This window comes from Oryctolagus cuniculus, chromosome 9 (genome assembly GCF_964237555.1).
Source record: "Oryctolagus cuniculus chromosome 9, mOryCun1.1, whole genome shotgun sequence".
Classification (NCBI taxonomy): Eukaryota; Metazoa; Chordata; class Mammalia; order Lagomorpha; family Leporidae; genus Oryctolagus; species Oryctolagus cuniculus.
In genome coordinates this window covers 63,075,020-63,092,742 of record NC_091440.1, presented here as the reverse complement: position 1 = coordinate 63,092,742, position 17,723 = coordinate 63,075,020, and the positions used below count along the sequence as shown (strand labels likewise).

Below are 17,723 nucleotides of genomic sequence, written 5' to 3'. Positions count from 1 at the left end.
AAGATTGGTTCTGTGGGGAGCAATCCGGACTGGACTAAGTTACTGAAATTAAGACTTATTCTATGCATCTGCTCTCCCACAACATGGCGTTGGGAGAGAAGTAAACAGCTTCCGCACAGCTGCCTCCAGTTCAGCTAATAAACTGTAGGACTTGCTCCTGATTGGAGGAGAGCAGCGTACTCGGCGTGTGGGCAGCCGAGTTGGGATTGGCGGAGGAGGATTATAAAGGAGGAGAGAGACGGCATGCACCGGGAACATCTATGGGGAACATCTAAGGGGAACACCTGTGCAGCCCCCAGAGAGCCGGCCGGCGGTGTGCCGCTCCCCTGCGGAAGTGGGGAATGTGGCAGGGGGAACTGCCCTTCCACGGAGGTGGAAGGGATAGTAGCCAACCCGGGAAGAACCAGCAGCAAACCCGGGGAGGGCCGAGCAGACGAAAGAACAGCGCAGGGTCCTGTGTCGTTCCTCCACGAAGAGGGGGAGCGACATAATGGTGCCGTGACTCGGATATGAAGCCTAGGCAGGGCTTAGTGTCGTTCCTCCATGAAGAGGGGGAGCGACAGGTTCAACTTTATACCAAGACACAGAGTCATGCCACTTATAGAAAAGTGCTTTCCTAAATGGTAAGGTCAACTCCTTGTTTGTTTTATAAAACATTGGAATGGAACATATTTAGTCACTACGCTATTTTCCATAACTTAAAATTACAAATAAATAAATGTCTAGTAAATTGTGGTTTGATAATTAGTACTTCCAAAAAAGTTGTCATGAACTCTCACTTGATTTACAAACTTAATTCTTATTAATAATGTGGCAACCAATATTCCCTATTTGTAGTTAGTAGCAGTGCTTTGACTAAAAACTAAACAAAAGGGGATTGGCCAGAGCTGCAGCTCACTTGGCTAGTCCTCTGCCTGCGGCGCCGGCACCCCAGGATCTAGTCCCGGTTGGGCCACTGGATTCTGTCCCAGTTGCTCCTCTTCCACTCCAGCTCTCTGCTGTGGCCCGGGAAGGCAGTGGAGGATGGCCCAGGTGCTTGGCCCTGCACCCGCATGGGAGACCAGGAGAAGCACCTGGCTCTTGGCTTCGGATCGGTGCAGCGTGCCGGCCGCAGCGCACTGGCCGTAGCGGCCATTTGGAGAGTGAACCAACAGAAGACCCTTCTCTCTGTCTCTCTCACTAACTCTGCCTGTCAAAAAAAAACAAAACAAAACAAAAAAAAAAAGAACTGTTAAAAAAAATAAACTAAAGGAGACAAACATTTGGCATAGAAGTTAAGATGCCAGTAAAGACACAGCATCCCATATCTGCACCCGGATTTGCGTTCCAGCTCTACTCCCCATTCTAATTTCCTGTTACTAGTGATGGCTTAAGTAGTTGGGTCTCTGCCACCCATGTGACAGACCTGGTTTGACTTCTTGGCACCCAGCTTCAGACTGGCCAGTGCTAGCTGGTACGAGCATTTTGGGGAGTAATCCAGCAGATGAGAGTGCTCTCTCTCTCCATTTCATATAAATAAATAACAATTTAAAACAAAAAAAAAACCAAACAACTTACTAGAAATCATTTTTCTTGTACTCAAAAAGTCCAAGAAATCTATATACAAATGTTTGAGAGTGACAGTGATCTTGTAGAGGAAATAAGATATGATTATTTAATAACTTAATAGTTCTACTTCTAAATTATTGAATTAATACTTTTCACTTAGTAAAATAGCAAAACAACTCTTCATTATATGGTATGGCACAAATAACTCAAAACCATACATAATAAAAATAACTTTTATTTGGATTGGAATGTTTTGGTACATAAAGTGAAATGTGGTTATCTAATATTCTGTAAATTTATAAACTTTGAATAAAATCATGCACAATGAAGAATTAGAAAAAAATTAATATTTTTCAACGTGTTAAATTTTTCCTTAATCTTTATTATCATTAAATAAAAGGTTACTGTACCTGAGTTTAAAATTTCTAGCCTATGCTTTATGTTTGAAGATTTCCCTGAATTGGAAAAAATGAGGCATTTTATTTTAAATTCACACTCAGTGATGGGACATACAGAATTAAACTAAACAAAGTATCAGGCTACGGCAACCTCACAACACATAACATAGTACTGAAATGGCTGGTTTATTGATTGTCACTTTCCACCGGCTATTAAACATGTTGAGGGCTACAAATGTATTTTTTGATACAACTATCTCAGTACCTCAAAAAAATTTTGACTGAATGTCTGAGTAAATGATGCTGATAAAAAGTTTAAAATAAAAATACAATTCAGACAGCTTTGATCAACTGCTAAATATGAAAGATTAGGAGTCATAAAATATGTATCCACACCTTATACCATCATAAATTATGTGACTTTGACCACCTCCAACTCAAGAGGCTCAGCTTTCTCATCTGAATAAAAAGGATAATGCCTGATCAATATATTACAAAGTAGCTCTAAAGGTATATAATTAATGCACATGAAAGTCCTTGGTAAATACCAAATGTTATTTGTGTTATTCTACTGCATATACATGTAGAAAATATATATAAGAAATCTTTTTAAGACGTAATATGACAACTGACATTTTTTTTTTCTAAATGAACATAATTTAACATTTCTCTCTTTAGCCAGCAAACATACTCAAAACTATTCATCCAAAAATACTCCTTCCGATACATTCCTCAGCTTCCTCTCTTTACAAGTATATCTTGTCCAAGAATCAACACCTATACATCTTCTTCCTCACTGCACTGATACCTGTTTCGTCACCACTGCCAGTAGAACAGCTTCAACACAGTTAACACTTTGTCTTGGAAGATTTCTTTTCTAGCACCTCCCATACCTATGTTGACTTGTTCAAAATGACTAAATCCTGTTTTTTTGTACTTCAAGGACTAATTATTTTAACTGGCTCAGCTTCTTATCTTCAAATGCTAGCACTGTATGAATATTCAGGCTCAGACCTCCTGTTTTCTCATCCTAGTTTCTCCCTGCATGAGCCAATCTGCTTCAATAGACTCAGGCACCATCTTTACATAGCCAACTTCTAAACCTGTCTTTGTCCTAAGTTCACTCCTAATCTATTTTCCAACCAAGGGCCAAACAGTTTCATTTGGATGTACTTCATTCTCTGTAAGCTCATCATTCTCCTTTGTCCCAAACCTTCTCTTTCTGTTTGTTGTCACCCTTGGTAATATCATGGAGACATTGACTATGTCTCTATTCTTCCTCACCTCTTCCTTCCTTTTATCTACTTATAGGATCTACTGATTGTACCTCTAAAATGTCTTTCTAACCCATCTGCCCTCTTCTCCATTTTAATTTCCAAGGCTTTCATCAGGACCTCATTATCTTTTTTGGAACACTTTGACCACATCTAGTATAGCCTCTCTGCTTTGATATTTCACAGTTAGAATCCATCCTGTTAAATATGATGCCAAGGAAATAAAAACACTGCCTTACTTTTGATGCTGATTTGTTCTAAATTCTTTGAAATGATATTTGAGATCCTCACTAATCCATTTCCAACCACTTTCTCCAGTCTCAACTCTTGCTACACCCTTATTTCCCTAGATCATGTTAGGTACTTCTTATAATTTCATGCCCTGGTTCATGATGGTCCCTCTTTCTGCTACAGTTGTTCTTCATTTACCAAATGTTCAGCTCATGAAATATATTACTTGCTCTGAACACAATTTCTATAATGCCTTCTGGAAAAATTAACCCTTCCTCCTTTTAATCTTCAACTGCTATTAAAATTAAATTGTAGTTGCAGATATGTTTATCTCCTCCACTGCATTAGACTCAAAAGGAAAGTCTTATTCATTTTGATATACCTATGCTTAACACAACACCTGACAGAGAGTATTCAATAAATACTAAGCAGATCTATTTCTGATTTATGTAATAAATATGGGGCAAATTTCAAGAATAATTCTGATTTGTAAAATATATTAGCTGTATCATATTGAATTTTTTGTTAGTTATTGTTAGAATTAAGTGAAAATAATTTAGCATTGGATAACAGTGAAAATATAATCTAGATTATCCATCATAATCCCTTTGGTTTTAAATAACTAGTTAAATTTCTCTCTTGTAGTCAGTTTGGAAGGAGGCAGGAAACATTTACGCAAAAATCCAATCAAGTATCTGTAAAATACAGAGAAATTATATATGAGATCATCACTAGTATTATTAGAATAGCAAGGCAAGAATCATAAAATCTATTAAAGTTTTATATATGAGAGAGCTAAAGATATTATAGAGACTAAAAATAACAATTCAAATAAAATTAACCCTAGGGAAAACTAGATATATGGTAAAGGGAGAGTGCTAAGTTATTAGCAAGTAATATTTTTATGTAACTCAAAACTATTAAATACTATTTTTAAAAATTACACTCAATCTTCCTCTATAATTCTAGCTTGTCAGTAAACTATAACCTGTGAGCCAAATATGGCCCTTCACCTACTTTTGAAGGTAAAGTTTTATTGGAACACAGATATACATATTTCTGCATTCTCAGGTTCTACTTTTGTTCAATATTGACAAAGTTCAGTAGCTGAAGGCTTAAGATATTTACTATCTGGCCCTTTAGCAAAAAATAAACAAATAAATAAAATAAATTTAGCCAACTCTGGCTATAGATAATGTTGGAAACCTAGTTGAAAACCAAGCTAGTCTGTGTATTTACAGATTTCTTATTATACTAAAACTTAGAACTTTTATGCAAAGATTTCTTCTCATAAATATAAAGACATAATAATGCTATTATGTGAAATATACAGATGTTAAATATGTAGTAGAGATACAGAACATACATACAGGATCTTTTAAAGGTAAAATACTTTCTTTTTAAACTTTTAACACAAGCTGACCAATATAATTTTCATTAATTAGAAAAAGCTACTCTTTATATGAATCTGCTTCTGAAAATGAACTTTTCTGTCACTGTTACATCAATAAAAAAGTAGAAATTTATTCTTCCCATAAGAATAAAGTAGTAAAAGTTAAATAAAATCTTTTTTTTTTTTTTTTAATGAAGGGAGGGAAAGGCTGGAAGAGAAAAAAAAAAGAGGGAGAGAAAGAGGGAAGAAAAGAGGAAGGAAGAACAGGAAGAGATTAGAGAGAGGAAGGAGAACCTACTATACCTCATTCTCTAAGTGATATGAAGCCAATCTGTGTACCAAAATTAACACCATCTCGGACATGGGAGAAAAACTTGTCAGGATGGCATGATGTACAGAGGTTGAGATCTTGGTTCTGGTCCTGAATGTTATGTGGAAGAATTCCTCCCCGTTCTAGAAGAATCCTTAGGGTAAAGATTTTTCAAAAGATACTAAGAGTTTTTTTTTACCAATAGCCAAAACAATATGAAAAGTGTACAGATATTGGAATGATACAGAATATGGAATAATCAGGAAATGGTTGGTTCTATCACCTAAGTACATATATATATATATATACTACACAATCTTCCATAGTGTCCTGCAGACATGATCTAGGTACAGAATTTTTATAATCACAATCAATTACTTATTTAAGAAGAAACTTCTCAAGATACCAGGGTATTTGTAGACACAGAAAACTTGCTTCTCCATAAACACCTTGTGATATAAAATTGTAATAAAAATCAGTGATACTTATTCCATAAGTCATATTAAGAATCACTTTCAATCCCTTCTAATTATGTGCTAAATGAGGCAGAATTTGGGTAGGGTTTTGCTGACAGGACTAGAAACATAATTCAAATCAAACATCAATTTTCCTTGTAGAAATAACAAATAGGAGCTATAGAAATAACAAATAATGGGTTAAGTTGCCACCTGTCAGCATCCCAAATGAGCTCTGGTTCAAATCCTGGATGTACCACTTCCAATCCAGCTAGTTCCTTGTTAATGTGCCTGGGAAAGTAGTGGAAGATGCCTCAAGTACTTGGGCCCCTGTGTCGCTCCCCCTCTTCGTGGAGGAACGACACAGGACCCTGCGCTGTTCTTTCGTCTGCTCGGCCCTCCCTGGGTTTGCTGCTGGTTCTTCCCGGGTTGGCTGCTGTCCCTTCCACCTCCGTGGAAGGGCAGTTCCCCCTGGCCACATTCCCCACTTCCGCAGGGGAGCGGCACACCGCCGGCCGGCTCTTCTCGGGGGCTGCACAGGTGTTCCCCTTAGATGTTCCCCATAGATGTTCCTGGTGCATGCCGTCTCTCTCCTCCTTTATAGTCCTCCTCCGCCAATCCTAACTCGGCTGCCCACACGCCGAGTACGCTGCTCTCCTCCAATCAGGAGCAAGTCCTACAGTTTATTAGTTGAACTGGAGGCAGCTGGGTAGAAGCTGTTTTCTTCTCTCCCAGCGCCATATTGTGGGAGAGCAGATGCATAGAATAAGTCTTAATTCCAGTAACAGTCTAGTCCGGTTTGCTCCCCACACCCCTGTCAGCCACTAGGGTGACCTGGATGGAGTTCCATGCTCCTAGCTTAGACCTGGCCCAGCCTTAGCTATTGCAGCCATCTGGGGAGTAAACCAGTGGATGGAAGCTCTATCTCTCTCTGTCTCTGCCTCTCTATTTCAAATAAAATCAATAAATCTTTTTAAAAATGGAATGACAATTTTTGGCAGATTTTTATAACAAAACTTCATAAATTCAAAAATTCAGGAAAACAAATCTTGAAAGTGACTGTATATTTACTTTACATAGTTTTTTTGCTAAGAACTATATTTTACTTATTAATTAGAGAATAAAGATAATTTTAAACTATCAGCTTTTTGCTAGTTAAAAGAACTGACCTGGAGAATGACTGTGAAATAAAACAGGCCAGTTTTTCTATAAAAAGTTTAAGTAGATCTCTTAAAATTGAATGCCTACTGTTTCTTCCTTCATTTTTTTTTTTTATTTATTTGGAAGTCAGAGTTACAGAGAGAAGAGTAGGGGGAGTGGGAAAGGGAGGGAGGGAGGGAGGGAGAGAGAGAATATGAATCTTCCATCTGTTGGTTCATTCCCCAGATAGCTCCAACAGCCAGGACAGGACCAGGCTGAATTCAGGGGCCAGGAGCTTCATCTGGGTCTCCCACATGGGTGTCAGGGGACCAGACACCTAGGCTATTTTCTACTGCTTTTCCCAGACCATCAGCAGGGAGCTGGATTGGAAGTAGAGCAGCTGGGATATGAACCAGCACCCATATGAAATGACAGTGATGCAGGTGGTAGCTTTATATCCTATGCCACAACGCTGGCCCCTCTTCCTTAACTTTTGAAAAAATAAATGATACCAGTCAGGCAAAATCAAATGAGAACAGATTTCATATTTAAAATGAATTTCTATATATGTTTACATGTATGTCAACTGCCTAAATATCTGCCACCTTAATTTTTCTTGGAGTTACTGTTTGCTAAAATAATTTTCATTTTAGATGCAATAGTCAATAATGAGTTCCAGAATGAAATCAAGCATACCTGGTAGCTTTTCGGATGTCAATATAGGGATTTGGTGAGTCAAACAGTCTTACACATTCAGGATGAAGATTATGAAACTTATTTGCTGATTCCCATGGAAGAGTAAAACAGCAAGGTCCTACTGAAGGTCCCAGTACAACAATAATGTCTTCCAAATGACAACCATATTCTGTTATCATAGCATGCACTGTAGCCATAGCAATACCTAACAAAGTACCTTTCCAACCTGGTAAATACAATAAAAAGGAGATAATGAAAGTTCAAACATAACAAAATTCCACTTGACTTTATCTCTAAGTTTAAAATGAGCAGATTGAATTTGTACATTTGTCAAAAGTCTAGAAATAAAAAACAAATCACAAAATTAATATTGCATTATAGTACTGGTTTTAGAATGAGATCTGCTATATATATATATATATATATAAAGCACCTGCTCAGAATAAACATTACTGGGAGTTTCCTTCCACTTCTTTTCAAAAAAATTTTGTATATTTAGTTTCCACTGGGATTCCATCTTGTTGCTCTTAACTCTCATTTTTTCACACATTTTAAAAAACAATAATAGGTCCCCATACAGTAGCATAACAGGTAAAGCCACTGCCTGGGATGTCAGCAGCCCACGTGGGCGCCAGATCGAGGGCCAGCTGCTCCACTTCTGATCTAGCTCCCTGCAGGTGCACCTGGGAAAGTAGCAGAGGATGGCCCAACTGCTTGGACCCCTGCACCCATGTGGGAGATCCGGAGGAGGCTCCTGACTCCTGGCTTCAGCCTGGCCCAGCCCTGGCTGTTGCAGCTATCTGAGGAATAAACCAGCAGATGGAAGATTCCTCTGTGTGTGTGTTTGTGTGTGTGTGTGTGTGTGTCTGTGTATGTCTGTCTATGTATCTCTTATTTTCAAATAAACAAATAGGGCCAGCGCCGCGGCTCACTAGGCTAATCCTCTGCCTGTGGCACCGACACCCTGGGTTCTTGTCCCAGTTGGGGTGCCGGATTCTGTCCCGGTTGCTCCTCTTTCAGTCCAGCTCTCTGCTGTGGCCCGGGAGGGCAGTGGAGGATGGCCCAGGTCCTTGTGCCCTGCACCCGCATGGGAGACCAGGAGGAAGCACCTGGCTCCTGGCTTCGGATCAGCGCAGTGCGGCCAGCCGCAACGCACTGCCCGTAGCAGCCACTTGTGGGGTGAACCAACAGAAAAAGGAAGACCTTTCTCTCTGTCTCTCTCTCTCACTGTCTAACTCTGCCTGTCAAAAAATAAATAAATAAATAAATAAAAATAAAATAAAGTTAAAAATAAATAAATCTTAAAAAAAACTGTGGTAAAATCACATAAAACTTACCATTTTAACTAAGTGTACAATTCAGTATATTGAGTACACTCACATTGTTGTGTAATCAACCCCCAAAATGTTTTCCATCTTGCAAAACTGAAACTCTATATCCATTAAAATTAAATAGTAACTACCATTTCACCTTTCTCCTAGACCCTGGTGACTACCATTTTTCTTTAGGTTTCTATGGACTTGATTACTCTAGATACCTCATATAAGCAGAATCAATCTGTCTGTCTTGGGATGGCCTGATTTCACTTAATATTATGTCCTTAAGCTTCCTCCATGTTGTATCATGTGTCAGAATTTCCTGCTTTTTTATGGCTTAATAATATCCCCTTGTGGGAGAGTGATCCAACATGGGAAGTGAGATACTCAGCAGACTCATACAATGGCGGATGTCCTAAATAGCACTCTGGCCTCAGAATCAGCCCTAAAGGCACTCGGATCTGGCTGAAAAGCCCATGAGAGTATTTCAGGCATGGAAAGCCAAGACACTCTGGCAAAAAGATCTCTGTGAGTGAGATCCCAGTGGAAAGAACAGGTCTTCAAAGAGGGAGGTGCCTTTCTCTGAAGGGAGGAGAGAACCTCCACTTTGACTATGACCGTGTCTAAACAAGATAAGAGTCGGAGAACTCAAGGGGCTTCCATAGCCTTGGAAACTCATAACGGGTGCATAGGGAGATTACTGATGCCATAAACAGGAGTGTCAATTGGTAAAGTCAACAACAGGAGTCACTGTGCACTTACTCCTCATGTAGGATCTCTGTCCTTAACGTGCTGTACACTGAGGCTTAATGCTATAACGAGTACTCAAACAGTATATTTCACTTTGTGTTTCTATGGGGGTGCAAACGACTGAAATCTTTACTTAATGTACACTAAACTGATCTTCTGTAAAAAAAAAAAAAAAAAAGAAAGAAAGAAAGAAATTATCAATTCCCAACTTGACTCTCACTGGGATTAAACATGACAATAGGTCTGATCTGATTTCATCATCATTTAAAAAAAATCATCTATTATTTTTCACTTTATGTTTCTGTGTGGGAGCAAACTGTTGAAATACTTACTTAAGGTATACTAAGCTGATCTTCTGTATATTAAGATAATCGAAAATGAATCTTGATGTGAATGGAAGGGGAGAGGGAGTGGGAAAGGGGAGGGTTGTGGGTGGGAGGGACGGTATGGGGGGGAAGCCATTGTAACACATGAGTCGTACTTTGGAAATTTATATTCATTAAATAAAAGATTAAAAAAAAATAATAATATCCCCTTGTATGTATACCACATTTTGCTAATTCATTCATATATTAATGGACATTTCAGTTGCTTCCACTTCTTGGCTACTATGAATACTGCTATTATGAACAAGAGTGTGCAATTATCTTTTCTAAACCCTGCTTTCATTTTTTTGGGATATAGTATATAACCAGAAATAGAATCATTAGATCACATGGTAATTCTATTTAAAAATTTTTGAGGAAGTGTCATATTGTTTTCCATAGTACCTATACCATTTTAGATTTCCCACAAGGTTTAAATTATTTCACATACTAAACACTTGTTATTTTCTACTGTTTTCAAAAATATTAGTCATCCTAATGGATATGAGGTGATATTATAGTTTTAATTTGCATTTTCTTAATTATGTGTGATGTTGAACATCTTTCTATGTTTGTTGGGCATTTGCATATCATCTTTGCAGAAATACATATTCCTTTGCTCATTTTTAAGTGAGGCTGTTTGTTGTTGTTAATGATGAGTTGTAAGAGTTCTTTATTTATTGCAGATATACCTTAATCAGATATGTGATTTACAAATAATTTTTCATTCCATGCCTTTTCATTCTACTGACTGTGCCCTTTGATGCCTAGATATATTTACTTATTTTTAATTTGAGAGGCAGAGAGAGAGAGAGAGAGAGAGAGAATTCCCAGCTGCTGGTTAGCTACTCAAATGCCTGCAACAGCTAGGTCTGAACCAAGATATAACCAGGAACTGGGAACTCAGTTGAGATCTTCTACATGGATAGCAGGGATAAAACTCCTTGAGCCATCACCTGCTGCCTTCCAGGCTATGCATTAGTGGAAAGAAAGAATGAAAAGCAGAGCCAGGACTTGAACCTGGGTCCTCTGATATGGGATGTAAGAGTCACAACTGGTAGTCTAATAGGCCAAATGTCTGATCCTACAGATGTTTTTAATTTTAATAAAGTCTAATTTATCTACTTTTACATTTGTTGCTTGTGAGTTTCTTCCATCCGCTGGTTCACTCACAAGATGGCCACAATGGCCAGGGCTGGCCCAGGCCAAAGCTAGGAGCCAGGAGTTTCCTCTAGGTCTCCTATGTGGGTAGTAGGGCCCAAGGCCTTGGGCCATTTTTCACTGCTTTTCCCAGGCTATTAGCAGGGAGCTGGATCAGGTGGAGCAGCTAGGAGATGAACAAGTGTTGATATGGAATGCCTGAAATGCAGGCAGTAGCTTTAAATGCTATGCCAGAACACTGGGCCCTTTGCCTGTGATTTTCTAAGAAACTACTGCCTTATCCAAGGTCACAAAAATTTACACTTATGTTTTCTTCTAGAAATTTTATAGTTTTATTTCTTACATTTAGGCCTTTCTTAAATTTTGAGTTCATTTTTGTATATGAGTTAAGGTAAAGATACATCATTCTTGTTCACGTGGATATTCAGTTTTCGCCACAATATTTGTTGAAAAGACTGCCCTTTCCCCATTGTATAGTCTCAGTATCCTTGTTCAAAATCATTTTACCAGGGCCAGTGCTGTGGCGTAGCGGGTAGAGCTGCAGTCTGCAGTGCCATCATACCATATGGACACCAGTTTGAGACCTGGCTACTCCACGTCTGATCTAGCTCTCTGCTATGGCCTGGGAAAGCATTAGAAGATGACCCAAGTCCTTGGGCCCCTGCACCCATGTGGGAGACCTGGAATAAGCTCGTGGCTCCTGGCTTCGGATTGGCACAGCTCCTGCCACTGAGGCCATCTGCGGAGTGAACCAGAGTACAGAATTCTCTGCTTCTGCCTCTCTGTAACTTTGCCTTTCAAATAAATAACTAAACCTTTTTTAAAAAATCATTTGCCCATACTCAAAGGGTATATTTCTGGGCTCTCTATTGTATTCCACTGATTTTATGTTCGCCTACATGCTAGATATATTTCTATCCTGTTTCAAGGATAATTATTAATAACTTGGAAATTCACATTTATAACTTAATTTTGACTGCTTAATATTTTTATTTTTATTTTTTTGACAGGCAGAGTTAGACAGTGAGAGAGAGAGACAAAGAGAAGGTCTTTCTTTTTCCACTGGTTCACCCCACAAATGGCGCCACCAGGCGCTCCCCCCAACCCCCGCCTGGCCCCATCTCCCATGCAGGTGCAGGGCCAAGCACCTGGGCCATCCTCCACTGCCTTCCCGGGCCACAGCAGAGAGCTGGACTGGAAGAGAAGCAACCGGGACAGAATCCGGCACCCCAACTGGGACTAGAACCTGGGGTGCCGGCGCCGCAGGCAGAGGATTAGCCAAGCGAGCCATGGCACTGGCCTAATATTGGGTTTTTAAAAAGCTTTTTATTTTTGTAATTTGAAAGAAAGACAGAGAGAAAGAAAAAGAGAAAGAGAAAGAGAAAAAGAGAGAGAGAGAGAGAGAGAATGTTCTCATCTGCTAGTTCACTCTCCAAATGTCCACGATGGCCCTGGGTCAGAGGACAAAACTGAGAACTAGCAGCTCATGTGTAACAAATAATACTTCCTTTTTACATCCAGGAACTGAGACTTACAAGTTAAATAACTTTAGACAACGTCATATAGCAAATCTGACTTCCACTCATCCATTTCTATTACTTTAGTTAGGCCAAAAGAAAAGAATGCTACTTTCTTCTTTATCTTTGGTCTTCAAAGCAGAATACTCACTGATTACAAGGAAAAGGAAACTCAAAAGAGCATCCCTCAATTCACATAGAATCATAGCCACTAGATAGTCTAAATACTATTTTTAAATACCTTCAGAAAACAATATAGCATCTAAAATACTTATTTAATCTTATCTTTAGAGAACAGTGACAATGAAATAATTTAGTTAAAAAATTAAAATGCAGTCTTCCAAACATATCTTGTCTTTTATCACCTCCCTACTTTCAAACATGCTGCTGACACCTGCCATTTGTATGAACACCTTTCTACAACATGGCTAACATTCCTATTCTCTGGAGCCTGGGCTTCAGAGGTTCTCAACCAGAGGCAGTACCAATCCTCTAAAGTTGTGTTTTGAAAAGCATGAAAGGAGTTGTATTTGTTTTTTGTTATTGTTGTTTTGTTGTTACAATGACTGAGAGTGCTACAGGCATGAAGAATTTTTAAGATACTTCATCTGCAATGTAGGATTACATTGCCCAAAATACCATCCTCTCTGAGAAAGACTAGCATCTAGCAAAATCGTACAAATTTCTTAGAACTCAACATAGGTATCACTTCCTTTGGGAATTCTATTCTGATTCAAAAACTTTGACTCAGAGCATGCCAGCCCCTCCCATATCACTATACTTACCACAAAATAATAGAGTTAATTGTTTACCATCCTTACCAGAAAGTTTAATTTTTGCTGAACTACAAAATTAGTAAAATTCTGAGTGCTTAAATAAGCAAACTTAGCCGGCGCCGCGGCTCACTAGGCTAATCCTCCGCCTAGCGGCGCCGGCACACCGGGTTCTAGTCCCGGTCGGGGCACCGGATTCTGTCCCAGTTGCCCCTCTTCCAGGCCAGCCCTCTGCTGTGGCCAGGGAGTGCAGTGGAGGATGGCCCAGGTGCTTGGGCCCTGCACCCTCATGGGAGACCAGGAAAAGCACCTGGCTCCTGGCTCCTGCCATCGGATCAGCGCGGTGCGCCGGCCGCAGCGCGCTGTCCGCGACGGCCATTGGAGGGTGAACCAACGGCAAAAGGAAGACCTTTCTCTCTGTCTCTCTCTCTCACTGTCCACTCTGCCTGTCAAAAAAAAAAAAAAGGCAAACTTACCAGCGTGAGCAACTCCACATGCTTTTTTGACAGGATCTGCAAAAACTATGGGGATACAGTCAGCACCAAGAGCTGCTATCGTGACTCCTCTCTGATTTGTGGTTATTCCATCATAAGATTCAGGTTCCTTCCTTCCCATAATCCAGACGTCACTGGCATGATCAGTCTAATACCAAAGATATGTGACAAAAATATGTTTTGGAAGTGAGATTTCTCACACCAGAAGCTTTTCTGAAAGTACACATTTCAGAACAAAGTAATATACTAAAGTAATATACAAAATAATACTAAAATCAATTAAATATACCACTTCTATGTGTAGTAAAACAGCAGTTAATTCTGCATATTTCATTCAAAGGATGCAGTTTAACATTTAAAAATTCAGTACAGTCCATCACAAATACCTCCCCACTAGAAATGGGTAAATGTCTATTTACAGCACTTTTCACAAGGAAATTTGACTTTTTTATAAAGAGAGCTAAATTAATTACTAAAGCATCAATATTTTTATTTTTTCTAGACTCAAGTAGAGTTAAAAATTTTATGATGAATAAGATACTATATCATTAATTATGACCTGAGTTCCATTAGTGTTGATTTAGAAAATTATAACCTTTCTTTTCCAACATTAAGGACTTTTCTTCTATATCAAATAGAGAAGTGAATGGTACTACAACCCCTGAGAATGCATCATATTTTTAGAATCAGGAACTCCAGATGAAATATATATCATAGAGTTGATCTTTAGGCTGTATATAAATCTAAGAAAAACACAGCATTATTCTAAAATTTTAGATAAAACACCAGATGCAAAGGTTAAAAAGGTTAAAGTTTATGCCATTAAGCAGACTAAAAAACATACTTTAGGTCTCAAAATATAAAGTAAAATTTTACCTTTATTCGGTAAAATTTTTTCATATTAAATCCTGCAGTATTTGCCAATCTACGCAGATTTTCTTGAACAACTGCCTTAGGATCTCTCCGTTTGGAACTACAGAAAAGATTGAATGAGCTAAGCGTTGGTATATAAGATATCCCACCTGTTCTTGTAGTAAATCCATGTGTGAAAATATCTGTTGAGGATAAGTGATGAAGATTAAAATGATGGAATACAAAAGACTATAAAACCACGTCTGTTAAACCTGCCCAAATTTCTTCATCCTGTGTTTATTAATCTAGCTTCTGATTTCTACAGCACTTTGTATTTCCATATTCTCTTATTACTTACTGGTCTGAGTTTGTTTGTTTCACCTGCCTATGGGATTATTGATCTGCAAAGGGTATTCTGTCCCATTTGACTTTGTTCAACCCAATGGTATACAGTGTTGTTAATACTATTCAACCAAAAGGAAAGATAATTTTAAACTTCACTATTTTGAGAAGGTGCCAACTAGTGGAAGTTTCAAACTTTCCAGGTCATAAATCTTATTTTAAAGGAGGGCTTTTTTTTTTTTAATTATTACTATTAAAGCAGAATTTTCAAAAAGCAAACTCTTTAAATTAGAGTAACTTTGTAGGGGTCATCCTTTGACACCCCTGACATCACAGGCCATCCATGACACCCTCACATTGCAAGTGATGCTAATGAGCAATAATCTCACACTGTCAATCAAAGAAAGGAGGAACAAGAAGTGAACAGCCTCGGAAGACAGGCTTGCTTTTTCTCTTTCACAGTAAAAACAACAGTTAGGGTTTAATATACCTGGGATCAAAGGAGATGTGATAATAGTTAATTCTCCTTTCAGCGCTGGCAGACTGCTCAAATATGTTTCTATTTCTTTCTGGATCTCTTCTAGTTCTTGAGCTGTGATCACATTTATTTCAGTGGACTGTTTGAAAAAGCCATCCCTCAAAGTCATCTGTAAATCTTCAAACTCGAAATTGTAAACATCAGTGAAGAGTTCATCAACAAAGGCCTTCATTAATGCTTTTCTGTGCATGGGTACAATGATCTTAATGCTGCTCAGATTTTTTTCATCAATTTTTTGTTTAATAGTATACAATGAGGCAGCCATGCTGGGATTGTTAACAGTCTCAAATTCTCTCAAGAGAGTTGATAATCCATTGCTTGCTTCTAATTCACAATTATCATGCTCACCATCCCTTTCACAGCTGATGGGGTTATGACACATTATGCAAAGGAACTTGGCCTTGGAAGCATGGTGGAATTTGATGGCATTCAATGTCTTCAGTAATCTCTGATGGCTGTTTTTCTGAGAGTTCAATTTCAAATCAAAGAGATCTATCACAACTGCTTCTGCCATTCTTCAATGCTTTAAAGTTCTTCAACGACTTCTGTGCCAAGTTAATCACCTGTAAAGAAAAATTGGCATAAAAATATATCAACTTCTTACAGATATAAAAGAAATTTGTAGTAGATTTTAAAAGTGACCGTACTGATTTGAAAATGTAAACAAAATACTAAACCCAGGCCCTTCTCAACAAAACTAATCCACTATTCGTCATCAGACAACCACAACAGCGAAAGTGAAGTCACCTTCTAATTCACTTTCTGAAAGTGTTGGTATGTCTTTCCAAAAAAGCAGTTCCTCTGTGCTGTTTCTTCTCTATATAGAAATGTTAAGTAGGGAATTACTTCTTACGTTAGACAAAGCTTATTTCTTAATTATAGGTGTTAACCTATGTGATGATCCTTAATCCTGACAGGACTGTCATATTAGGTCATACTTTTTCATAGGAAATACGAGGTCCTGAAGTTAGGCAGGTTAAGCAATGCTGTACCTGAAAATCGTGTCGTTAAGGAAACACAAGTTGTGAGACGACTGCTCCATCTCTTTAGGATTTACACAGTACGATTTGGCTTCCTACCTTCGTTCTGACTCATTCTCAGCAGATTTTTCTCATTTTCAGTCCTGGTCCTGCCACCCCAGTCCTCGGTGCTGCCCTGACCTCTGCTCCCCACATCTCATGCGCTCCGGTGGAGGGCCATTTCCCGTTTTGAAAAGGTGACCGCTTCCTTCCCCTCCACACTGTGGATTTCCACACGGGGCCCCTGTCACCGCCAGATCCCTGTCCCCCACAGGACCCCTGCTCGATACCTAGAACTGTGCACCTGCCCTGGTGGGGACCTCCACCCCCTTTCACTGCCCCCTTTCCGCCCTCCCCCACCCCCCTTTCCCTGAGAACTTTCCGACCGTCAGATGCACACCAGAGGCGGGCTCCGGGGTCCCGCCCTCTCACGTTCCTCTGCATACCTGGTCTGCCGCGGGGAGCTCGGTTAGGACGGGCCGCCCCCCACCTCTTCCCTGAGTCTCAGTGGAATCCGGAGCCACGAGCTTGTCACCTGGAGTCAGAAGCCCGTCCCGGAGGCGGCGACGCCCGCCCCTCGTCACCTCACCTCACCTCACCTCACCTCACCCATCCCACCTTGGCCTCACGGATCCCCCGCCTGGCATCGACCCGGACTCTTCGCGCAAACGACGGCCGGCCGGCCGGGGCTAGGACGGCAGACTGCAGCGCGGCGGCACGGAGCTCCCGGGTCGAGCGGGGCTGCGGGGCGTGCCCCGCGCGGACGCGGCGGGCCGGGCGCCCTCGCTGGGGAATCCCGGGATGAGCTAAGCGCGCGCGCCCGGCGCGCCTCAGCAGTTCCGGGTCAGGGCGGCCCGGCGGAGCCCGTCCTGCGACCCCGGCGAGGGAAGAGGAACAGGCGCCTGAGCGCAGCAGAGGCCTGTGGCCGGAGCCAAGGCGGGTCCGCAGCCGGCAGGCAGGCAGGCAGGCTGGGCTCCGAGAAGGGGAAGGGGCTGTGGGCCCCGTGAGGAGGGGAGGCGAGAGGGGCGACCGGGTCCCGTGAGGGGAGCTGGGAGGCGGCAGCCACCTCAGGATTCCAGACGTTCTCTGAGCACGGAGGCCCCATCCCCGCGCCGAGGGGGCGCTGACGCAGCAGAGTGCTCGGGACACCT

General features: G+C 40.5%; 1 protein-coding gene across 9 annotated transcripts; it reads right to left on the bottom strand.

Annotated features, from left to right (window-relative positions):
• Positions 1–1,765: 1,765 nt before the first annotated feature.
• On the bottom strand, positions 1,766–17,399 carry LACC1 (laccase domain containing 1). 9 transcript variants are annotated; one of them, XM_002712964.5, is made up of 7 exons: positions 17,019–17,399; positions 15,506–16,116; positions 14,698–14,876; positions 13,804–13,969; positions 7,446–7,671; positions 5,148–5,308; positions 1,766–4,146 (listed from the first exon to the last, which is right to left on the bottom strand). In XM_002712964.5, the coding sequence occupies exons 2-6, from the start codon at positions 16,065–16,067 to the stop codon at positions 5,149–5,151; spliced, it is 1,293 nt and encodes a 430-aa protein (XP_002713010.1). In that variant the 5' UTR covers positions 16,068–16,116; positions 17,019–17,399; the 3' UTR covers positions 1,766–4,146; position 5,148. The 9 variants fall into 9 exon arrangements, 8 of the variants coding, with proteins under 8 accessions (XP_002713010.1, XP_051706629.1, XP_051706626.1 ...); XM_051850669.2 differs by having other exon boundaries at positions 14,698–14,794; positions 17,019–17,327; XM_051850666.2 differs by having other exon boundaries at positions 17,191–17,324.
• Positions 17,400–17,723: the final 324 nt, after the last annotated feature.

What these genes read in the sequence shown, in the direction of transcription:
- LACC1 (XM_002712964.5), bottom strand. Translation starts at nt 16,067, where the DNA reads ATGGCAGAAGCAGTTGTGATAGATCTCTTTGATTTGAAATTGAACTCT. An exon ending in CACATCTCCTTTGATCCCAG is followed by an intron (nt 14,877 to 15,505) that starts GTATATTAAACC and finishes TATCCTCAACAG; the next exon opens with ATATTTTCACACATGGATTT. An exon ending in ATGTGGAGTTGCTCACGCTG is followed by an intron (nt 7,672 to 13,803) that starts GTAAGTTTGCCT and finishes TGTATTTACCAG; the next exon opens with GTTGGAAAGGTACTTTGTTA.